We start from the raw sequence: 25,106 nt of genomic DNA on the forward strand, positions 1-25,106 counted from the left end.
GTGATAGAGCCTTTATTTGCTATCAGGCTGGTTATTTTCACAAAATCTGTAGGGATGTAATTACACTTCTGCCAAACTTGTTCAAGATCAGATAGTGAGCTCAAAAATTATTAGAGAAAAGGACAGACAGGCAGACAGATGCAGACACCATGACCATGTAAATCTCATTTCCATCAGAAATCAGGCTAAAAGAACCTATATGGAAATTAATTTTTAAAAGGGACTTGATAGGCAGAGGAGTAGACCTCTGCAAAGTGCAATTTCAAATTTTAAGTGAATTTCATGCTAGGAAAAGCTATTGATAACAGTCTAGAATACTAAAATTCTCCCTTTTACCTAAAGGAGAGGAACAGTACAGAAAGAGCCGTGATGCCCCACCTTATCTTTGGTTTTATAAACTATGGCACTGAGGCCAGGTGATTGCTTAGGGAGAGGAAACAAAGAGCAGCTCCAGTGGCTCTGTCCCTACAATTTTTGGGCATGTGAGCACTTAGGGCTAATCACACATGTAAAGCATTGCAAATGCCTCTGAATGTTTGTATTTCACCACTGCCTTTGCCTTTATCCTTGTTTCCTTGCTCATTCCCTGCCAGCTCCATCCCTGGGCTGCAATGGGAAAGCACTGCTTTTTATCCATTGTGTATGTACTACAAACCGCAGTGGGACCTGAATCTTGATTAGGGCCCCTAGCAACGATCACATACCTCGCAAAAATCATAATTTAACATTACTGCCCCTGGTCTCTCAGCTGGGATGCATGTGTGGAGCTGGGGGTATTTATTCATGGACTCCCAGCCAGAGACTGGAAGCAAGGCTGTTTTATTCCCTGCTCTGACACCAGCCTGCTGGGCGGCCTCAGGCACATCGCTCTGTCATCTTCCCCTCTGTAAGCTGGGTACCCACGCCGCCTGCTTTTCTGGAGTCACTGAGCTGCCAGTGGATTTGGGGAGGGCCAGCTAGCAGCCCACTGCAGCCGATGGGCCATGGCTTGCTCTGCCCATCTCCCTGGCTCCGCTCACATCCCCCCCTTTCCTCATGAGCACCCCACAGGTGGCTGCCAAGTGTGAAATAGGGAGGAAAAAAGGTCTTCAATAGACTTTTGCATTTGCACCCCAAAATACACCTGTGGCCCAGGCCTGGTTCTCCTCCAAGTACTGCAGCTGGGGACGCCAGTGCTGGCCATGCCAGTGTGTTGTCCTAAATCTGTGTTCTTTCACCCAGTGTGGAAGCTGATCCACACACAGAATAGTGATACTTGCTTTTATTTCATGTCTGAGCAGAGATGGGTGCTAAGTGGCAAATCTACAAAGCTAGCAAGCATATTTATACATACATATACAATGTATATGTATACATATGTATACATATACAAGCATATTTATACAATTTTATTCAGGTAACATTTGCATAATGAATCTACATCACTACCTGTCTAAGCTGCTATTGCCTTCACTTTCCCTGCCCTCCGTTTAAAGGTACAGGGCATTTTGAATTCATGTGTTCAGTGGGTGAAGGTCTTCCCTTGGAAGTGTAGTTTTCCCATTTTAATGCACTAAGTTCACTCATAGGACACAATTTCTCAAGTTAGTTAAAGATTTCTAACCCATATCCCTCCAAAGCTGGTGTGGGCTGACACATAACCAGTCTCTTCCCTTTATCCCATTGTTACCCTTCATCGCATTCTGCATCCCTTAGGTCAAGTTGTTCTTCTTTTCCCAGAAACGGTTCTCTCCCCAACTTGTGCTCCCCGTCCCCAGAGGCCGGGGCCACGCCGGGGTGTGGGAGAGGGGCAGGACGGTGGGGACAGCCGGGGTGTGGGAGAGGGGCAGGACGGTGGGGACAGCCGTGTCCCCAGGGCCCGGGGGAGCGGCCGCCCCACCCGTCGGGGCGGGCTCGGGCAGGCCAGGTGAGGCGGTCCCGGCCCTGCCTCTCCCTCCTGCCGCAGCCTCTTTGCTTCCCTCCCGGCCGGCGCTGCGCTGGGGGTGCCGGCGGCATGGCGGAGTCCCAGGTGCTCCTGCTGGACGAGCTGCACGTCAACGAGAAGGTGACGGAGGCCCAGGCTCGCTTCTACTACAGCGAGGAGCAGCGCCGAGCCCTGGAGGCGCTGGTGACCCGCGGCGAGGCGGCGTATCGGGAGGCGCTGAGGAAGGAGCAGCTCCGCGACTTCCTCTCCAGCCGGGAGCTGCAGGACCTGCGGGGCGGATGGCGGGGGTACGACGACCCCCGGGAGGGCGGCAAGGTGGCGCGGGGGCCCGGCGGCGAGACCCTGTCGCTGGCCTATTGGCCCGAGTGCTCGGACACGGAGGTGCCCCCGTTGGACTTGGGCTGGACCGACAAGACCTTCTACCGGGGTATCAGCCGGGTGTCTCTCTTCACGCACCCCCGCAAGGAGGAGAGCGCGCCGCACCTGAAGGAGGTGGTGCGGGAGATGATCCAGCAGGCGCAGAAGGTACGGCCCGGGCTCGACGGGCCACCCCTGCCCGCCTTCACGCCTCGGCCGGGGGCAGGCGGGCGGAGGGCCTGGCTCGGGATGTGGGTGGAAGGCAGGAGAGAGCCCGCCACGGCTCTCAATCCAAAGGAGGAGCGTGTTGGCCATCCAGTTGGTCGGCACCCACCAGGCAAGGCTTTCCCTGCGGCTTGTTGCCAGTCACGTTATGCTTTGCTAAAGCTGATGCCTGGGATGGGGTTAAACCCCTTCACACCGCACTCCGTTCCCACAAACTTGGGGTTCTCTACCTGTGTTTCGCTTTGTCCTGTCATGGTCTCATTCCCAGGTTCAGAAGAAGGCAGGTCGTGATTCTGTTACAGCCACTTCTCCTGTGTGTGCAGGTATCCTTACTTGAGCACAGGGCAGTGCGTTTGTTTATGGGGTGGTGTTTTTCGGGTTTAGTTGTTGTGGTCTCAAATACCATCCAGCCTGGACTGCAGGTAGCCAGAGTCCTGACAATACGCGGCTGTTCCTCCTATTTATCTTTGTCTGGAAATGACTTGTTAGTGACAAGGACACCTCTGGCAAGAAAACAAGCCAGCCATGATGCAACAGGAGCTTGCATTGAATAGGTAAAGGCAATGATGAGGTTTTTCGTCATCCACCCTGGATGTGGGTGAAGTTTCCAGGGCAGACCGCCCAGGAAAAGATCCCCTTCAGAGCTGACAAGCCCCATGGGGAAAGGGGTAAACAGTGTAAGAAACTTCATTTCTGCGCTTAGTTTTGCTGCTTTCTGGTTTTTCTGCATTCTAATTCAGCAGTTATTTCCTCCTCCACCTGCTCCCTTCGCCAGCACACACTATATGCACAACTTTTGCAAACTTGTTAAAACCAAGTCTGCTGGGAAACACAGCAAACTTTCCATGGAGTCACTGCTCTGGTGTCTGATCTCCTCAGCTCCCTGCTCGGAAAAGTCATGCGCACCCTGTAATACTGTTCAGTGGCTGGTGTGGTCAGTCATTTAGAAGACCCAGAAGCTGTAAAATCCTTACACTCCGATTTAGTGCAACTTCACATCCTCTGCACTGCTACAAATGCCTCTACAGACCATGCAAGAACTGGGAAAGTTTGTTTGTTTTTTTTCAGTAGCTGTGCCTGGCACCTAGAAGTAATTAATTCCTTTGTAGATTTTTATTTTTTCACTGACTGGACAAACTGTGCCCCTCCCAGCCCAAAGCTGGTTTCATGTTTAACAGCCATTTGAGTGTTTAATGGTCCTTTTCGTAGATAACTATGCCTATTGTGTTCAGCTGAGCTGGCCCTGGTAAAAACCAGGCTCCAGGTAGCAGCTTTTCAATCAGCAGATGACAGTGGGGGTTTGTTGGGTTTGGTTTTTTCGAAGGGGGTCTAAACAGATACTAGTAATATGTGCCATGTCTGTGGGTGGCTTATCATCAGTGTTTTACAAACATACATTAATTAAGATACCGTGCTGCAATGAGATTGGCAAGCATTAACTTGCCAATCTTTAAATTCCTGTGAAGAGCTAGGCACACCTATGGGCCCTACAGATAAGTTTGTTATCCATAGGATAGGTAGAGAAATGGGGAAAACCTCTTGCAAGGGTAGACACTCATGCTCTGACTTGTACTTGAGAACTAGGTGATCTTGACAGATCACCAGCTGTGACAGGGGTTTGAGAAAGTGAACATAACAACAGGCATCGCCCACAGCACATTTGCTGGCTTGGAAGCCCCATCTGCAAGGCAGCTTATCTGTTTTTTGTACAGGACTACTGTTTTCATGGTCCACAGTCTTGCAGTTTAGCCTGAACTGGCCCAGGGCCCCACAGCTTGGAAGGAACCATCCGTTCATATTGCAAAGCGAATAGTAACAATGAGTGGTTTGTCCAGCACGTGGGGTAGGTTCTGCAGCCATTAGACTCATTGCAAATGGAGGGGATGGGAAGAAAACAAATTCACACTTTTGCTATCCATTCTTGATCAATTCCCTATGCAGATGTTCTTACTTCAAATGAATATTATCAGGCATTCTTGTTCCTAAATAACTACATCCATACTACAATGTGTGGAGGGGAGAGGGAGCATAGCAGGCCTGAGCTAATGCGTGAACTCTTCATGCCTTTAATTATAATTTGCCTGTATATGGGTTGTTCAGGAATAAAGTGGCACAAGTTCACTGTTTTTTGATTTTTAGAGGTTCTGGTAACATTCCCTGCATCTTGCTGGGAAGTGAGAACCAAGGCAGGACTGGACACGCAGCTCTGCCTAGCAGAAGTTACCGAGGGACTTAGTATGATGTAGCTCCACCAGAGTTCACCTGTATCAGGAACTTAGGTGTTAATGATGAGCATAAACACAATGTCAGCTCTTTTTTTTTTTAAACATAGAAAAGCTTGTTTAAGCGCTGTTGACAGAAGGAGCCTGATGGAGCAGATGTATTACTTGTTGTTGGCCATACAAGCAGAGACTCAGCAAACACAGTGGGGGATGTTTACTGTGGCATCACTTGCCCAGAAGCCATTTGTTCAAGAACATTTTTCAAAGAAAAGAAGTCTCTGTAGAGAATTATTCACCCTTCCTTAGGGGGCTCCTGCAACTTGAGCTGCACCTCTTCCAAATATCAAGAGAAGAAAATCCTACAGTTTGATCCAGTATTTATCTCCATTCACACCTGTACATGCCGTTTCCAGCACAGCTTGGCTCACTACTGTGACCCCCAACACCTGAGAAATTAAAATTTACTCAACTCTATTCCCAGCATACTGTCAGCATGAGAGCTCTGACCTGGCAAGTTGATGTTTCACTGAGGGACTAGGAAAACAGTAGTTTCTTTCACTCATAACCTTTCGGACGTTGGGAAGAATAACTATTTCAGGCAGAAAAATTAATTGGTATTTCTAATGGTATAAAAGATACAGAAAGGGAGACAAAACATGTAAGCTCAGCATTAAAGCTGCCCGTAACCTTCTTGGTTTTGTTGTTACTCATCTTATGAATGTTCAGGCTTGTCTCTCACGTCAGCTAAACCTTTTTGTTTTACATAAAATCTATGCCCAGAAAGAGGGATGAGTTTTATACCAGAAAAACATTGCATGTGAAGAGAGGGAATGATCATTTTGCCTCTAAATCTTGAACACACTCCAGTCCCTTCCTGAGAAATATGAGGTGTTTATGTTTGAACTCCATAAATCATTCCTTGGGAAGCCAGCCCTGAGAGCAGACTTCTCACAGGGAATTGAGAGAAAAAAGGGAAATAGAATTCTTGTTGTTTGCACTCTGCACCGGGGCTGAGGATTCAGGCCCTGATTCCTCTGCACATTCATTCTTCCATTACACACCTTCAAGTTAAATGTTAGAGTTGTGTTTTCAGTCTTCTTTTTCAATCTGTTTTCAGTGTTCTCCTTTGTTTAAGTGGATCCTTACAAAGGAAAAACTAGGCATTTGGCTTTGGCATTCCTCAGGCTGCTGAAATAAGTAATTTTCCCCAAGAAGAAGGAGAACTCTCATTATTAAGTTCCTTCCAAAGTGTGTCAGGAGGCAAGCAAGAAAATTTGAAGATTATTGGTAGTGCTTGGACATGTACATCCCTGTACTTCCTTCTGCCCTATATCCTTCTCCTCTGTAATCTGGCATCAGTGCTCTCCTTTATTTTGCACCAGTGTGATGGGGCCTCCCTTCCTAATATTTTATTCAGTTTTCTGTCTACTGTCGTCTTGTTTCCAGATTATTGCAGTGGTCATGGATGTATTTACAGACCGGGACATCTTCCGCGATATCGTTGATGCAGCATATAAGCGCTGGATCCCAGTCTATATAATCCTAGATGAGGAGGGTGTGAAGCTTTTCCTGGAAATGTGCAGATGTCTTGACCTCAGTGACTTGCAGATCCGGGTAAGATATTCAATACTGAACTATTGTCTCCTGCAGATCAATGGCCTTTTCCAGCTGTAATGAATCTTGGAACTCACTTGGACAGGCAAACACATCTCTTCTTCCCTAAAGTCATATCACAGCTCTTAGACAGGGTTTGATGGAACACAGAGGGATAAGAGAGTGGCTTGATAATACAGAAGGAAAGAAAAAGGAAAGATCTGGATTTTTTTGTCTTTCACCTAAGACAGGGATTTAGGTAGTTTCTTGGCTCTTGTGACCTAAAAATTCCTGTTTGGGAAGAAAGTTGTTGGAGGAAATTCCTGTGGGTCTTCTGTGTGAAGATTCAAACTACAGCCCACAGTAGCTCTTTGAGATGACTGCATGGATCCCAGTTATAGGACACACATCCTCTGTGAAATCAAGACTTTCCTATCCAGCAGTGATCATCTTGGAGTGAATGAGCTTGTAGCCCTCCTTTGCATGAGAACTTAAGGGATTGAGGGGCATAGCTGCTGCCTACCCCCATATCAGAATATGCTTTCATATAGTGCGTGCAGCACAGCAGTGTAGTCAGTTTAGGTTGGCTGGCAGAAGGGATCTCACTCCTCAGAGGGATCTCACTCCATTACATACAGACTGAAATCCTTTGTGTGTTTCTAGTTAGTATTGTATTCCTTTTTTCCATGTGTTTTTAATCACTGTCACTACTACAAGCTTATTCCAAATAAGTTGCTGAAAAAGTTGCTGAGTTGGACAAAAGCTCTGGGATGCCAGACTCGCCCTTCTTTGTGATCCAACTGTTCTCAGTATTTTAAGAGAACCACGTTAAATCTGAATGAACTGTGAACTACCACTCTGCTCTGAGTTTCATCAAAAAAGCCATCCAGCTGACAAGCTTTTTCATCTTTCTCCAAATCGGAGATGGAAATTTCTTTCCTCTGGTGTCTTTGAAAGCAAGACACAGACATTGTTATAACAGACCTGTTTCAAGTGTCAGGGGTATTCCATGGCCTAGGCTCGAGTCTCTTTGGTACATAATTGAGAAATCTCAGCAGTGGTTCCATTTGCTCTGGTACGTGTTTCCCAGTACTTTTCTCATCATGTCATCACGTGCAGGAATGATGTCTTCAGTACTGCATATTTTAACTCCTGGATAGAGTGAATGAAAAGATGCCCTGGCATTTTAGAAAAAGTTGTGATGCTATTGGAGAGGTGAGTTCCTTTTTTGTCTGCCTTCTCAGTCTCTAAACAGTAAGCGGTTGTCTTCTGCTCTTCCTCTTATCTCTTTCTCCATAGGTATCTACACAGACTTTACACTCCTAAACCAATCATCACAGTGACATGCTACAGCAGTGCCTAGGTCCTGCAGCAGTCTATTTCTATGATCCTTTCCAAAGAGACAGAATTTGAAACTGATGCCATCAAAAGCAGGAGAAAACTCTTCTGTGTCCCTCTGTGGTTCCCTTCTCTCACAGCAGCCCTTGCTACATTTTGCATTAGATTCCATCAGCAAAAAAAAGTACAAATACAAGCTGAGCTAAAGAAAGTCTACTGAGAAGAAGTTTCTAATGTCCTTTGACCTAGTTGTTCACTCTTCTGCAGAGCTCCAGCCCACAGAATGCTGCCCTTCAACTTTCCCCCTCTTTTCCCAGCTATCTCATACTGTATCTTAAATTCCCCTTAAGATTGTTCTATTCCCTTTCCAGTATAGCTAAGGGTTTTGCTAATCTTATTAAGGCCAATGCAGCTAATTCCTGTATATGGTACTATGGAAGGACTGAGAAGATTCTTCCTGGAACAGGGAAACATGTCATTTGCCTCTCAAGGAACATGCTCTCTTGGAATCCTACCCATGGCTCCTTTGGATATATCTTATATGCTGCTGCTTGGGTCAGGGTAGCAGAAACTGTCATATAGTGATTCACCTGACAACAGAGTTTAGATATGCAAGGAAACTCAAGCAAGGTTAAGGCTTCCTTGAGGACTGCCCCCAGCCCTACTTCATTGATATAACATGCCAAATATTGAAGAGCTAGATTAAAGCAAGAAAGGGCCTCTGGTCTTCTTCAGGCAGAATCATTTTGTCCCATATTATTTGATCATGGAGGATGTTGGAGTTGCTGAGGAAGAATGAGAATTGTAGTGCAGTAAACTCTATCATTCACCCATTTCTTATCTATGACATGTCTTTCTCCTGACAACTGCTTTGATGTGAGTTTCTTCTACAGGTAAAACATTATCTCCTTACAGAGTCTTTTTGTGTTACTGTTTTGCTTCCTTCTAAAAGATTTTCACCAGTGAAATACAGTTTGCCATCAAAGGAATTGCATGCTCTTCTTTCCTGCCATTCTTCCCACCTTTCCTTTGGAATGCTTGTGCAAGATATAGAGGATGGCTTTTTTCTCAGAAAGTTGCAGCCATGTGTGATATAACTTTAAGGTTTAGAGGTAAGTTCTGATCCCAGTGGGAGAGAGATGACACACTACCATGGGCTGCAGGGTCACAACGCTTTCATTCTGTCTTCTGTCACTACCAGATACTCATATTTTTCTGTGATTCCTGCTCTTTTGGTTCCATTGCCTGTTCATCCGATGCAGAGTGAATACTTCAATAGTTCTAATACAGGGAGGTATACTCTTAACATTGGATTTTGCCCTTTGTATGTGTAAAGTGCTGGGCATCTTCAAAAAATTCCTGGCTATTGTATTACTGTGAGATGGTATCATGATCTGCTGACAGTCTCAAGGGGGGAAACTGCTGTAGGAAGACAGTACCTGACTCTGCAAAGAGTAAAAGTTCTTTACCAACTCCAGGCATGAAATGAGAAAACCTCAATTTTTGTCTGAAGGCCAGAGTTCACTAGGAATGCATTTGAATTCAACCATCAGCACGTTCAGGGGTTGTTAGTAAGAGCATGTCCTGTGTGGTATGAGTCATATGACTTCCTGAGCCTACAGGACATGATTTGCCAGACTTCTGTTATATTTGACACAAGAGTGTTCTTCGGAGATCACAGTGAATCAGAGTTCTCATAGATACAAAATTCATAACCCCTCCAGAAAATTCCTTTTTTTTTTTTTTTTTACCTGAGGGTTAATGCTCTCCCCAGTTTTTAGATAAGTGCTTTTTCTCCCCGTCCTTCTGTTAACCAAGACCACAATAACAGACACTCCCAAAGACAGGGAGTTCTCCTAGAGTTCCAAACAAGCCCAGGGGATTACTTACTTGCAGGAAGTTCACCTGTGTGTTATTTTTTACATTCATTTTCCAAACATGTAAGGAGTTTCTCCCCTCACTCCAGGAAATCTGAAAAGTTTCTGCCTAAGAAACTTTCAGAATTTCATTTCATTTCCTTCATTGATTCCTAGCTCAGATGAGGGAGAAGCTGAATGTGATGTGATGCAGTGCTGTTGGTTTTTTAATTATCTGTTACAGAATTCTTCTAGTCTGCATGTGACCTCCCAAAAATGGGAGTTTACAAGGCCTTCTTTTTGCCAAGACACAAATAAATAATATCCAGTAATGATCTTGGTAGACCGGGTCACAGCTAACCACGTTCCATCCTCTTCTACTTGAACACTTGCAAGTTACACTACTTTGTCAGTAAGCATGCCTTTTCCAAAACTGTTCAGGGCAAACACGTAGAATAAATCCACAGTACTTCCTAGCAATACTTGATGTATGCTTCCAGATTGTGGTTGCTTTTGTGTCCCTATGTAAGATGAATTGCTGCCATCCATCTCTCTGACCTGGAGGTCTGATCATTAGAAATTATATTCTTGCAGACCATAAATAAGAAAAAATCCTTTACTGCCATTACTGTGGTCTTGTCCATAGGAATCCCATCTCTCTCATTTCCCCCCTTCTGTGGTACCTCCATCTAGGATTTAAAGGGAGAAATAATGGGCATCTGGTGCCTCCCCCTCAGCTCTGTGGTCAAGTGAAGCAGTAGGACACTCAGGTGAAACAAAGGACAGGAGGTACCCCAAGAGATTTTATTGACTGAAGGGATCTGAATTTCACAGGGACAGCAAAATGGGGATCTCCACATTTTGAAAAACAGACAATATGAGGGACTGTTGAGTCGCTGTCATCTCTCAGCTACTGCTTTTGTCTGTTGCCTCTCCTTAATCTGTTTCACCCCTGTTAGTTTATAGAGGTCGTTAGTGCCACCTATCCTAACTTGAGATAGAGATCCCCACCTGCTTTGCAATATATATATATATATGTATATATATCAACAGTTGTTCTAAGAGGGAAGGTACACACAGGATTCCCTGGTGGAAGCACTTACACCACCTTCCTTTAGGGTCTCTCTTGTGTCTCCCCCCTACTCAACCCCAGTTTGTGAGCACTACTGTCCAGGTCTGTCAAGTGACAACCAAGTGTCAGTCACAGCATTACTGACTTTCTAAACTGTGTCTAATTTAGCTTTTTGTGGGTTCAGGGTGAGGTTTAAAAGTGTGTCACAATAAAGCAAGAAAGACCAATTCCTTCACTGTTTGTATTAGGATGCTCAGTCAGGCTTGACTGTTACCAGTCTGTATTAAGTTGGAGCCAGGGAGATGTTAGTCACTGCTTCTGATGAGGAGTGATGCAAGTGTATGTAAAGGAAATGTGGAAATTTAATGCAGACTGCAGCTTCCATAAGCCAAAACAAACCTTAATCAGGCTTCTGCAAGAATAGAGATCTGGAGGGGTCACTTCTATCTAGTGAGCTAACTGGTCCTCTACCCAAAATATTTGTTACTACTGTAACACTAGTGCCCCTGCAATATCACCTCATTTATATTTGTCTTTCCTCTTCTATTATTGTGCAGCTTTTGGTGCATGAACCCGGGCTCAATCTTCCTCTGTACCGCTTGATATCGCAGTCTACAAATGCTCCAAGATGCTTGAAGGCAGAAAACATTATACAAATAACCTGTTAAGTGACTTGATGTTTATATGACTTTGTGCTTGTTTTCTGCATTTCAAGATGTGTTTATGCGCTCCTGTACCTACTTCATTCAAGGAGGTTTACGTGTTCAGCTGTTCAGTTCTATCCCCTCTGTGCCTTTCTAAGTGTTATGTGCAGCTCAGTTACCACAGAAATTCAAGTGTGCTCTCTTTCCACTGAAAGAAGGTGATAGAATGTACAAACACAATAAAATCCACTCTTGTTAGATGCTAAGAAACTTTCTGCTCACATAGGCTTATAATTCTTGATTCACAAAGGTACATGTCATGTCAGAGCTGTTGACTGATTTGAAGAATGAGGTCCTTCTTTTCACTTGCAGTTGATACTCCATGATTTGGCAAATCCCACATCTAACATTAATCAGCAAGGAAAAAAAATTATCTCAGGTGATCAGCCAGTCAACTGCAAATGTTATTTTAACTACTGGAAAGGGCACCCTTTCTCTTGTGCTCTACCCAACCTGCATTCAGCATCCCACACATATGACTCACTGGTAGGCCTCGGGCAAGTCACTTCATCTTTTTCTCTCTTAGGCTCCTCATCTTTAAAACAGGGTAATAATACTTTCAGCAGTGTTGGGAGCATTAATTAGCTAATGCCCACACAGGACTCCAGACAGATCAAGCAATAGATGAATGCAAAGCAGTAGTATCATCAGTTACTGTTAGTCAGAATTTGTATTGCAACTGCTGTATTTTAGTGGGGGAAATAGGAGAATATTGAAAAGGTAAGAGCTATATTCGAAAAAATGGCTTTTGAAAGAAATCTGCATTCTTATAATCACTCATTCCTGCATGCTGATTTCTATGGCCTATCAATATTTAAGCTGTCAGTGAGGTTTATAATAATAGGACTTAGCTCTTTGTGGGATCTCAGGCTGTGCTAGCATTAGCCAAATCCTCCTGATTCTTCTGCTCTGCAGATGAGAGAAGAATGAGGCAAACGTGAATTGGCTTTGCCAGAACATCCCAGGGAATAGTGTCAGAACTGTGATTACACTGACTCCCAACCCTGGATTTATGACTCCAGTTCACAGTACCTTTTGAATTTTCATTGTTAAAGAATCCTTACAGAAACAGATGGTGGAGTGAAGAAAACTGTCTAGATTTGTGTATCAGAGTGACAAGATTATTTGCTCCAAACTTAACAATAAATGCTTTTGGGTTTGGGGTGGGGGGAAGGGAGGATGTTTCATGTTAGTTTGGCAACTCAGCCTCACGCAGCCAGGACCCATGAGCAGAGTAACACTCAGTCCAATGTGCTTATGTGTCCTTATAGTATGTGTGGGCAAACATCTATTGTTGAAAATCATGTAACCTTAACTTTTGTGGTTTTTCTGTGTTTGGTAGTGGTCTGTTTTATTAATTGTAGGTTTGCTGGCCAAAGGGTATGAGATGTGAGGTTTGGGGAGAGGTATTCTTTTTCTAACTACTTCTGTTCATTTTATGAAAAGTTTTTCCTTCCTCTTCTTGAAGAAGAATTCTTTTCTGCTGACCTATTCAGGACATTGGTAGAGACACTCATCCTACTCCTTTTGTTCAAAAAAATTTCTATGTTTTTCACTCTCTGTTGAACAACAGGGGAGCTGGGTGGACACCATAACTATTTGGGGTTCTCAGCAAAATTATAAAGGTTCTCCTTTTGTTAGGAAACATCTATCTTTTGAGCAATTGAATTTTTTCCTCCTCTCTAATAATTAAATTGTCCATTCTTCTAATTTGGTCAGTTTTGTCAAACCATGTGTGGTTGGGAATCGGAACGCAAGCACAAAAATAACCTAATGCAGACCTGTCTCATACATTACCTTCCAAGTAACTGTGTCCTTTGTGCTGCACAGGTGTTGTGGAGTTCCTTGGCTTTGTGGTTCTGCTACTATGATCTGGAGAAGAGCTCACAAGTGCTGTGGAATAGGGATCAGAATTCAGAGAGTGCAGGTGTAACTCAAGAGCTTTCTCTTCATTCCCCTAAACTGGGCTGGGCCTTCCAAGCTACAACACAGGACTGGGGATGGAGAATTACTTGATTTTGACAGCATTGTCTTGCCAGTGGGCTCAGATGAATAGCTGAAGACAGCAGGCTGGGTTACAAAGAGGCTGACCTGTTGGTCAGGGCTATAAACTGAGGGAGGGGAGTGACCTGCATAGACAGGGGATGACAGCAGGTCTTATGGCACAATGCTTTCCTTTCTGTAGGCCTTCTGTTGGCTTACACAAAATAAGCTGTAGTCCCAGAAGTAGTGAAATAACGTGAGTGACATGTTAAGACTTGGAGCTGGCAATTATCTAATTATCTGCCCTATTTATTGTGACATTTTTTCTTTTCACCTCCCTGTTAGAATATCCGCATACGTTCTGTGACAGGAGTTGGGTTCTACATGCCATCAGGGAAGATCAGAGGCACACTGGCCTCCCGATTCCTAATGGTGGATGGTGAAAAAGTGGCCACTGGATCATACAGGTGGGTCACACTTGGTTAAGGCATTAAGGCATTTATGTAAAGAATGGCTCATGACTTTGCTTGAGAGTATTTTTCTCATGTCATACACTTTCTTATCCCAGCCTCTGTAATCTGTGTGGCATCTGTAGAAACTGGAATGGGATGACAGAGAAGGTGGCATAGAGCCCAAGCTGCTTCTGAGTGGAACATACCCATGCTGGTAGAACATTTCAATGGGCTAGAGACAGTTCCACACTGCATCAGGTGGGAGTCTGCAGGGACTCCCCACCAGTCACTGTGCTCAGTTCTCTTCAGTGAGATTTTCAGTCTGGAGGCTCCTGATGCAATGTTGCTTTTTTAAAAGCGTAAACTGTCCTTCAGAGTTTTACAGTCTTTTCTTCCAGATCTGGTCTGCATACCTAAAGAAGGACAATAATGTTGTATCTATTGTGACCCATCTTGCCAAGGATGTGGGCAAATGGCACAACGATGCATATTCCCATGTAGTGTCTTAGATTTTGTTAGGTGGGCTGGGTCAAGTATGCACTCACGACTCTAACATTGGTTCTGTTTCCTCCTCTTAGCTTCACATGGACTTCATCCCACATCGACAGAAACATCCTGCTAGTCTTGACAGGACAGCATGTAGAAATGTTTGACGTTGAGTTTCGTGAGCTCTATGCCATCTCAGAGGAAGTTAATTTATACAAGGAACTGGGTATTGCTAATCCATTCCTTCTTGGAATTGGGAAGCCAGGCTTTCATTCCTCCACTGTGGCTCGGAAGTTCATCAACCCCAAGTATGGTTTAGTTGCAGGGGCAACCCGTGGTGATATGATGCTCTGGGCTTCACGACACAGGCAAGATAATCAGGGAAACATGGAAAAGGAGGAAACAAGTGAGTCAAAGAAGCGGTTAAATCAGTTTCTGAATGACTTAGTCACATTGGAGCAAGTGTTCCCAGAAATAGACCCCCCTCTGGAGAACTTGAACAAGCTGAATCGGAGCCCTCAGAAACTGCTGTCCCGGCTCCACATGGACCTGAAAAATAAATCCAAATCCAGAGAATCTATTCGTGACATGAAGAAGGAAGATGTACTGACCAATTCAAAGCAAGGAAAACGGTTTGCCAGTGGGCTTTTCAGTCGCAAGGCCAAACGGTCTCCAGGCTCAAGCATTGAGGCCAATTCTTTTGCCAGTGAAGGACATTCAGGAGAAGACCTTGGGAACATGAAACTGGAATATGAGCGGCTCAGCGTTGGCCGTGCTAGCGTTCGGAGCACTGGAGGCATCTCAGGTAAAACCTTTTACCAGCTTACTCTTTTTGTGTCCCTTGTTATGAGTTTGGCTGATTGATACAAACATACTCACGATAGGCACTTGTGAGTAGATCCTGTTATTTCCTCTGTATCAAAATGAGCAAGATCAAAAAGTAGAAGCTGTATCAAATGATACAGGCAATTTAAATTGAAAGCAATTTAATGGCAGTCCTATTGTAAAGTTAGTACTTCTCATGTAGTTGTTTCTCATACTTCAAGTGGGTATGGGACAAAGAGAACGCTCACTATTGTAGTGGCTAGCAGGGCAGAGACAGATTTTCAGTGTAACCTCTCCTTTCCTCATTAGAGTTGGGTGTATTTACTGTGACAAGTTCCTGGTGGAGAAGAGAGAAAAATGTGTTTATATTGAGCTGAGGGGAAAAGGAGTGGAGGAAAGGGTGCAAAAATCTTTTTAATTTGCTCCTTTATCACCTTCTGAAATGGGGGAGAAGGTCATGGAAACAGATGCTACAGAGTAGATCACTAGATCTCAACTTTTCTTTCTTTGCTAACACACGATTGATATTTTCATTAAGTCCTTCCAAGGCTTCAGTCAGTTGAAGACACAAATGATAAAGATTATTACCAATTTATGGGTTCATAGCTATCTCCCCAACATATTTTGTGAGTTTGAAGTAAATCTTTGGATTATTCACCCTGGTTGTCTTCCACTCAGTGAGCTGTGTTGGGTGTCGATACATCCTGCACCAGCAGGAAAATAAACTACTTGCAGGGAGAAAATTTCTCCTCAGCTTGTCTGGCCAGAGACCATTCTGTGATCTGATGATGTGAAATGCAGGCATAGAGAGACTGAATTCCCTTGAAACTTACTATGATGTGAAATGAAAGACTTCTCTTGAGACAAAAAGAAAAGCAGGGTATGGGGAAGGTCAGCAACGGTGCTTGGTTAGGTTCTTAGAAATACTTCTGGCGGAATGAAGCAGACTTCAAAATGCCAAATGAACACAAGGGTGGAATGGTAAGAAGGCATGGATAATTTATTTAAGATTATAGTAGACCCATTTTAGAATGTGTGTTTAGCATTTGGGGAGGCAGAAGTAAACCCTGGTATCAAGAGGCTCTCTGTCCCAATGACAGTCTTGAGCACAGACAGTATGTGCTGGTGGTCCCCATTACTCACAGCCAGGAAAACCAAAATCGGTGAAGACCTATAGGGAGATGTATGGGCATTTCCTCTTGGAGGAATGGACCTGAGGGCTTGCACTACCCTCTAGTGACAGAAGTAGAGAATTGTGCAATCTCTGATTTGTCAGCACTTCATCAGAGATTCCCTGCATTTCTCACTGTCAGCTGTTTTAAAGCACACAGCCTGCCATTCCTGCAGTGTCATGATGAAATTAGGCCCAAATTAAGGCATGAAAGAGATTGATGTCTCCAGCTGAACAGTGGGGCACTGCACCCTTCTAGGGCATTGCACAGTCCAGGCAGCAGGAATGTCCCTGTTTCTTTTAACACAGAGTATCTGTGCCAGACAGTCTGATGCTCAGTCTAGACCATTTCCACAAAGACACTATCATGCTATTATGTTCAGGTTTTATTTATTGCCACCATTACTTTCTGCGGGCTGTCACCTCTTTCAATAAAGGGGAAGGAAGGACTGAGAACAGGTGCAGGGAGGGTGCTGAGGTCCAGCTCACCACCCTTTCCTCTGCCATATTTTTTCTGATAAATCTTTCCAGTGAGTCCTTGCTAGTATTTTTGGTTTATGAAAATTGAGAATGCCTGTTCATGGTGACAGCAGGAGGCTCCACAGCTTTTGAAGTATGGTGTAAGTAGACTTCAGTCACGTGGTGTCATAAAAGGCTGTAGGAAGATCACTGCTTGTGTATTGCTTTTGAATTGAATCACTGTTCTTGAGAGAAAGCTTCTCTAGTCTAATGGTCCCAAAGTGGCACGTGAACAGAGATGGTAGGGGGCACATTAGCAAGATGGAGGCTTATGAGGAACAGAAAAAATTTTGTTATCCAGAAGATCCTGTAGTTACTTGATCAGTAGCACATACATCATTAGGATTTAATAAAAAAATTCCTGAACATGGGCATGGAATAGAGTTCCAGCTTCAAACTAAAGATAGGAGGCACTTTGTTCTTGGGTAACTGTAGGGCTGACTTAGTTTTAGAAGTTTAAATTGTCTTTGAGCAGGGCTAGTAAAAACTGATGCTGTGATACTCTGGGTGAGAGAAGGGAGAAGTGGAAATGAAGGAGAAGGTACTTGGTATGCAGGCAGGTTAGGATGCAATTATTCAGAGCTTCACAGTTTGAAATAGCTGCCCTTACCTTTTGTAAAGATTAAACAGCACACTTAAGCCCCATGGGCCTTCCTATGCACACATCCTCCAAAGTCACTATTAATTCTGTAGTACCATAGAGACACATCCCACCTTGCAAATGCATAGAAAGACCAGATCCACACCTCCAGTAGCTCACAGAGTAGTTGAAAGACATTATTCAAGCAGGCTAAAGGTCAGATTCAGTCTTGTAGGAGCAAATAGTGACAAAGAGAATCTGAACTGGGAAGGGAAGTGATGAAAGTGTGTGCTGTGATGGAGACTAAAAATCTGATGCAGTATTTACATGCTAGAAAAGGATACCTACAAGTCAGAATTAGGTGTGTGGAAAATACAAGGGCTACAGATAGCAATGTCCCGAACTAAGTATCTGAATCCACACCCTCAGGTTTTGTACTAGCACACTGCATGGAGACTGTGCTACGTCTTACAAGGCTTTCTTAAACCACGTCATCAAATTGACAGAACTCTTGAATTTCACTCTTGCCTGCTCAGGAACACAAGAGCAGCTCTGAACCTGACCAGAATCTTGTTAATTTTAAGCTGGTGCTGGGCAGACTGTGATCAGCAAAGACATTGGCATCTGTGTGCAGTTTCTAGGAAATACTGCAAAGGTTTGAAAGCTGTATGCCTTGGGAAGGCACTGACTTTTTGTTTTGTGTTCTCCCTTGAAAAAAGCAAAGTGGGCTCATTCAGAAGGGTCTGCTGTTCTGAGTTGCTTCATACATCAGCCTTCACTCCTCATGAGTGACGATTGCAGAACATATATCCTTAATAGCAGGATTTTGTGTTTCACTTTTGGGTGCTTCTTGCAGTAAGAAATGGTATTTACAGTGGGTACTGCAATACTACTGAAATAGCTGCATAGTTCTCCCCAGCGTTTTTCAGCCAAGGTGACATCATGGAGGGATGGTAACTGGAAGAAAGAGGGGAATGTTGTATGTACCTCCTTGATACGTACAAGGAGGGTGTTTGCTCTAACTGTAGTGGGATCTGTAGAAAAAGGTTAGAAGATAAGAGTAAAAAGTGAGAAAAATAAAGGAGTTGGGAGTTAAAATTAAGCAGAGGAGCACAGACACCTTTGAAAGTAAACACAAGGGTCTTGAATGTGATACAGACAGGGAGGGGAAGAGGCATAGCGAAGAGATAGGAGTTATGATAAACTTAGTAGTAACATGCAAAATGCATCAGAGTGAGGACAGGTAGAAGGAAATGCCCAGGGGAGATGTGGGGAGGAGGCAGTAGCATACAGAGCAGCCACAGAAGTGAGGGCAGGTTGCAGTGCAACCTTCCATGTGAATATCAAGAAAATGGAGTCTGGAAGAGAGTGAAGAGAAGGAGTTGGAGAGGAGAGAGCTCTTCTCTTCCCCATCATCTACAGGTAAGGACAAAATTGATCAAATACTGACAAGAGTGACATTAAAAATTATTCACTTGAAGCCCAATTCAGAGGTGGTGCTTGGGTTGAATGCTCCCTAAACTTAGTAAGGCTGAGACTTCTCAGTGGCATGTCACCATGACCTGTGGTAGTTTTCCCTCCCTATTCTCACTCAGAAGTGGCATTTGGCTCCAACTGCTTGGGAGATACACATAAACCTTCCTTCTGTACAAATACATGAGCGGGGCCTGCCCTTGTTCAGTGATTGCAAGCCATATGGCAGCCCCTCTCAGTACCTACTGCCCTGGTCATGTAAGCTTTGCTGAGCTCAGAGCACAGATGAGCTCCCTTACTTGCAAAAGCCTCTGAACAGACTTTTGTACAGTGCTTGAAAAAAATATGCTGGGGCATCCAGACCAACATCTGGGTGTAATGAAGGAGACCAGAGAGAAGTGCAAGCATTGAAAAGTACAGATACTGGGAGCAAAAGAAATTCATAGAGTAAACTTTGAAAAAAAGATTATAAAAAACTGAGGCAGCAAACTGAGGCCTTGGGATTTGTCTTGCAAAAGCAATGGTGAAAATAGTGGCACTTGAGATGTTTAAAATGAAATGTGAAAAAAAAATCTACTGAAAATGTGTGTGGGTAAATGGATGAGATGACCTGACTTGGGTTTTTTTTGTTGTTTGTTTGTTTGTTTTTTGTATACCTCACTCTTTGGACAACCTACCACCCAAGGCATGGCTAGACTCTTTTTCAGTGCCAGCTTGGACCTAAGAATACCACTGAGGCTAACGTGGGTACAAGCTAAAACCCGGAAATACTTCTCCAGTAGTTTTCTCCACAGTATATTCCACATTTGCTCTTATTTTAATGTCTCTTCATTACACTGCAGTAGGAAAAAAAGCCACGAGAGAGTACAGAGTAATGTAGGTCTAACATAAGATATACAGTAAATAATGAGAGTGAACTGTGAGTCCAAACTTTATCCAGATCTTATTTACTTAACATTAACCTTACTTAACTTCTTTTCATTCCAGGTAACCTGAATCCAAACTCCACTATGAGCGATAAAAACAAACAATCTACCTGTGTGTTATCTTGATGGGGAAGAACTGTCTGGAGAACTGAAGACTGAACAAGCTGGAACAGTAACTTCTTAATTGATTTAGAACCTTCAGCCATATCCTCACACAGTGGTCTGTAAAGCCACTGCATGGTCCTGGATGCACCTGGCACCCCCAGTTAAAGCACATTTCTGGGTGAAGCTTAGACTTTGGATGGTCGGTCCCTTAAATGAGGGTTAGTGATGAATGTATTAGTCCATATGTCTGTGTGCACACATATTTTACATATAAAAACAACTGTGATGACTGGTCTCAGAGCTCGCTCTGTGTCCAGATAAATGCAGGAGATTTTCTGACTTACTTGTGCTGCTACTTCAGTCTGTCTAGCTACAGACTAGGAATCACTGTATTGCATTGTTTACTCTACTGCACTGCAAAAATGTATTGATCTGACTGGCTGGAAGGCTAAATCCAATCGAAGTGGCAAAATCTGTGTGAAATAAGGATGTTTACAGACAGTGTAGCAATCCTTTGTCCACTAGGAGTCTTGCTGTAGATTCCTGTTGTCAATTACCAATGCAGAAATGAGTGCTCTGGAGGAAGGGTTTACCTAACAAGAGGCCAACAGATTAGTATCCGAACTGTTTCATAGCATAAATATAGCAGTTGAACAAAGTGATTTAGCAAGAATGTAGTAAAGAGGAAAAATTGAATACAGGGGAATGTTCAAACTCCAGTTCAGACTGGGTCAGGAAAAGTGCCTTATAAGGGGGACTGGGCAGAATCTGGAAGCAATAATGCAGACTACAGTGGCTGTTAGAAAATCGTGTTTGTTCCTAATTCAGCAGTACTTTACCATTCATGGAAACCGAATTACACATCTCTGAGAGCTGAAAGAGGAAGCAGAGGAGGCATGCAAGCTTTTCAAATGGCCTTTTTTTCTTTAAAGTTAACCTTTCCAAGCTCTAAATCATGCTAAAATTGAGAGCTTTGATCCATAAGAAGAATTGTGTGCAATCAGACCAAAGGCCATCTCATCTGCTATTCTGTCTCTGAGAATAGTCAGTAACAGGTGATCACAGAAGCATAAAATACAAAGGTTGTATACAGAGATCTTTCTCTGACACCACTCTAGCATTCTATGGACTTTCTGAACTGGCAGTTCCTTCTGGACCTGGCCTTAATGCACTTAGTCCCTTTCTAAAAATCCTTTTCTACTTTTGGCCTCCACGCTGTTCTGAGTCAGCAAACCCCAAGTTCATTGTGTGGTACGAAAAAGAACTGTTGTCAGGCTGTTTTAATAGTTTTCTTGATGATTCCCTTGAGTCATCCCAGTTCTTACACTGTCAGACATGGTGATGACCAACCCTATTCCTTGTCTTCTTGCCACTCGTGATTTTACAGACCTATATCATATATGTCCTCAGTCATCACTTTTTCCAAGTTGCAGGCTCACAGTACTTGTAGCTATTCATTATATGGGATCTGACTGACACCTCTGTCCTCTTGTTCACTAGCCCTTTTCCAGTTCTACTCACTAACAGAGTGGAGAAGCGGGTTGTTTTTTGTTTCTACAGTGTGCAGATTGATGCTTCACTCTGCTTTCTTGCCATCTAAATTACATACTCTGCTGTCATAAATAAGCCCTCTTGTCATACCTAAGAAAAATAGATCCTAATTGTAAGAAGACACCTGAGAGCTAACATACCTGCTAGCAAAAAAAAATATTCAAATATCAGAAAAACACAGGTTTAGTTTTCTTACTTTTTGTTTAGAGAAACCATCTCATTGCACAACAAGTTCACAGCAAAGGCAGTTGATACACCCCCAACACAGAATAAGCTGTTCCAAAGACTCTTCCAGGTGCTGGGTTGCAGTAGTGGTTGTTACACTCAAACAGCTGTCTGTAGTTGATGATAAAATGCAACTGATTGATTGACTGACTGACTGATTGATTAATTGCCTTTCCTGGAAGTGTATTTAACTTGAACAGCAAGCAGGTCTGTTTTACTGTGTTTACCCTGCGGAGTGTCTTGAGACCCTAAAATATCAAAGGTATTGTGCCCTCTGTTAAACATACTCATCCTCGCTCAGTGGATTAAATACTTGCTAGTTTGTATAATATTATATATGGCCTTTTGGGAACAAGTTGTAATTTTACAGCTGAGTCTGTTAGCTCATATTATGAGCAGTGTTTATAAAAGTGTTCTGGTAATGGGGAAAAAAAAGGTGTTGGAAATGACACTGCCATTTGGATTTAGAAGTAACTTAAAACCTGAGTTATCCTGTTGACTTCATGTGTGCCAAAAGCTACTCGTATGTTTTAGGATTGTTGAAAGTGGCTTGATTTTTGCCATACTTTGATTACTCTCCAGACTTTGGAGACTTCTTTTTTTCTCTCTTTGTATTTATTTCACTTTGTTAGCAGAGATCAGAGATAAATTTATCAGGCCAACGTTGTTCCACTTTTTGTTCCGATAAGAACATTGTCAACTGGTGCTTCCTTGTTCTCCTAGGCTTTCAGAATATTTATTTTTTTAATTGTGCAATAGGTTAATTAACTAATTAGTACCACATTGATACTAACAGAACAAAGGTCTCTATGTAACCTTTGTCGACCTCACCAAGGCTTTTGATACTGTGAGCAGAAAAGGTCTGTGGCAGATTTTGGAACGTTTAGGTTGTCCCCCCAAGTTCCTTAAAATGATCATCTCACTCCATGAGGATCAGCACGGCCAAGTCAGATATGGCAACACACTTTCTGAGCCCTTTTTAATTAAGAATGGTATGAAACAAGGCTGCGTTCTCGCTCCAACCCTATTCACCGTCTTCTTTAGCATGATGCTCCAAAGGGCCACGGCAGACCTCGATGATCAGGATGGTATCTACATTCGATACCGTACTGATGGAAGCCTTTTCAACCTAAGGCGACTGAAGGCCCACACCAAGACCTTAAACCATCTTGTCCGGGAGCTGCTTTATGCTGATGACACCGCCCTTGTTGCCCACACAGAAGCAGCCCTGCAGCGTTTAACATCCTGCTTTGCAGATGCTGCTGAGCTCTTTGGGCTGGAAGTCAGCTTAAAGAAAACAGAGGTCCTCCATCAACCTGCACCTCAGGAAGTCCCCCATCATCCCCACATCACCATTGGCCAATCAGAGCTCAAATCAGCCCAACAGTTTAATTACCTTGGTAGCCTCATCTCCTCAGATGGTAAGATTGACGGAGAGATAGACAACAGGTTAGCTAAGGCATATAGTGCTTCTGGAAAACTCCACAAAAGAGTATGGCGTAATAAACACTTGAAGAAAAGCACCAAGATCAGTGTTTACAAAGCCATAGTGTTGTCTACTCTCTTATATGGATCTGAATCATGGGTCATCTACCGCCACCACCTGCATCTCCTAGAACGCTTCCATCAACGCTGCCTCCATACAATCCTAAACATCCGCTGGTCAGATTATGTGACCAATACATCTGTTCTAGAGCAAGCAGCTGTCACAAGTATTGAGGCCATGTTACTGAGAACGCAGCTGCGATGGGCCGGGCACGTCTCCAGGATGAAGGACCACCGCCTCCCTAAGATCCTGCTCTATGGTGAACTTGCCACTGGCTGCCGCATGAGAGGAGCCCCGAAGAAAAGATACAAGGACTCCCTGAAATAACATCTCAGCCTTGGCCATATTGATCACCATAACTGGTCTACTCTGGCCTCAAATCGGGAGGCCTGGAGACACGCCATCTATAACGCAGCTGTCTCCTTCGAGAACACATGCAGGATCACTCTCCAGGAAAAAAGGCAACGCAGGAAGAACCGTGTCTTGCAGAATACACCATCTAAGGAGTCTTTCTGCTGTGCCTTTTGCAATCGGATATGTCTGTCACGTATTGGCCTCATAAGCCACCAGCGTGCCTGTAGCAAATGTGGATAGTGCCTTCCCAAATCTTCGTTCGCGAAGCCTAGCCATGATGATGATGATGACCACATTGATATATGGTCAGGTTTTCCAGGCAGTCCTCTGTCTCTATGTGTTTATGTCTTTGTTGCTTCATCTTGGGGAATTGACTTCACAAATAGTCTGAGAGGCTGATTTCACTTCCTTCTGTACTTATGTATTAATGTGCTTTACTTTCCTGTGATGGATGTCAGAGCACTTTTCTTTAACCTTGTCAACTAACAGGATCTCCTTTCCAGAGAGAGTTGCTCATCTGTTGGTCTTCTTTGTTGCCACATCAGTTCCTGAAAGGTAGTGTTCACTCGTTTTTAAATTCTTTCCATGGAAGTCAGTCTCATGCCTTGACTCCAGAGGCTAGTAGAATTCCTTAGGCTTATCACAAACTGCTTAATTACTTAATTTGAGAGAACAGACTTACTTTTTTGCATGATATAAATCTGCTCCTTAGTCATCATGACTCTCAGGATGCATGAAGCCTTGTTGATCCAGAGTGGATGTTTCAGGCTCTGGTGGAACTCATTCCTCCCTGAAGATAAGATCAGCTGAACTTGGACTATTTGGCTGCTCCTATGGCAACAGAAGCGAGTCTGGGTGAGGTGACCACATTTATTTTGACTAGTTTTGCTAATTGTGGTTCTTAATGAGTGCTAGAAACCAGAGGCTGTGACCTGTAAAATGAACCCCTCTTGCTCTCCAGATAAAATGTGGTTGATGGTGCTGGGGGTCAGAGTGACAAAGAGCAGTGGTTAGGGGTTCTGGTACAGCAGTCTTCAAATAAGCTGTCATTTGGTCCTTGCCTAAAAAAAAGAATCAGATGAGCTGTCTTTGGCATCTGTGTCCTGACCCTGTACAATCTCAAGAGGATGCCTGTGCTCTGCATCTCTTTTACTCCTTGGCTTGTTAGCCCAGGTTTGCTGATCTGTGGGGCCTACAACTGTGGTCCTGGTTTTGAACAGAAAGTTACGAAGCTGGGGCTCACGGCTCTTTATTTCTGGCGTGAAACAGTGAGTGTCTCAGAATGAGACTCCTGGCTGAATGTGTGCCCTTTGGGTTTCTTTTGGTATGTATTTGTATATTTAATGTATATGTGTCCAGTTAATTATGCTGGAGACCTTTTCTAAGTCAAACAAATAAACCACTGTGTTAAATTTAGATACTTTGTTCATTGGTGTCACTTGCAGTTTTCTCTGCTAAATTCCTGGGTTTGGGGGATTTTTCTTGTTTATTTGTCAAGGACTTGTACTGTCTGGATTAGAGCAGCTTTCTGTGTAACAGGTGAACATCTTTGGCCAGTGTACTTGTTAAAAGAACTGGGGGCAGCTGAATTCCCTGCAAATACAGTGTTCTGTGACTTT

At 43.7% G+C, this 25,106-nt stretch overlaps 1 protein-coding gene across 1 annotated transcript; it reads left to right on the plus strand.

The window, feature by feature from the left end:
- The first annotated feature begins 1,993 nt into the window (after positions 1 to 1,993).
- FAM83F (family with sequence similarity 83 member F) lies at positions 1,994 to 20,722 on the plus strand. The gene is made up of 5 exons (XM_027665248.1): positions 1,994 to 2,449; positions 6,175 to 6,342; positions 13,620 to 13,741; positions 14,305 to 15,017; positions 19,768 to 20,722. The coding sequence occupies exons 1-5, from the start codon at positions 1,994 to 1,996 to the stop codon at positions 19,830 to 19,832; spliced, it is 1,524 nt and encodes a 507-aa protein (XP_027521049.1). The 3' UTR covers positions 19,833 to 20,722.
- Positions 20,723 to 25,106: the final 4,384 nt, after the last annotated feature.

The sequence above is a fragment of the Corapipo altera genome, unplaced genomic scaffold, assembly GCF_003945725.1.
Source record: "Corapipo altera isolate COAL_440 unplaced genomic scaffold, ASM394572v1 1, whole genome shotgun sequence".
Lineage (NCBI taxonomy): Eukaryota > Metazoa > Chordata > Aves > Passeriformes > Pipridae > Corapipo > Corapipo altera.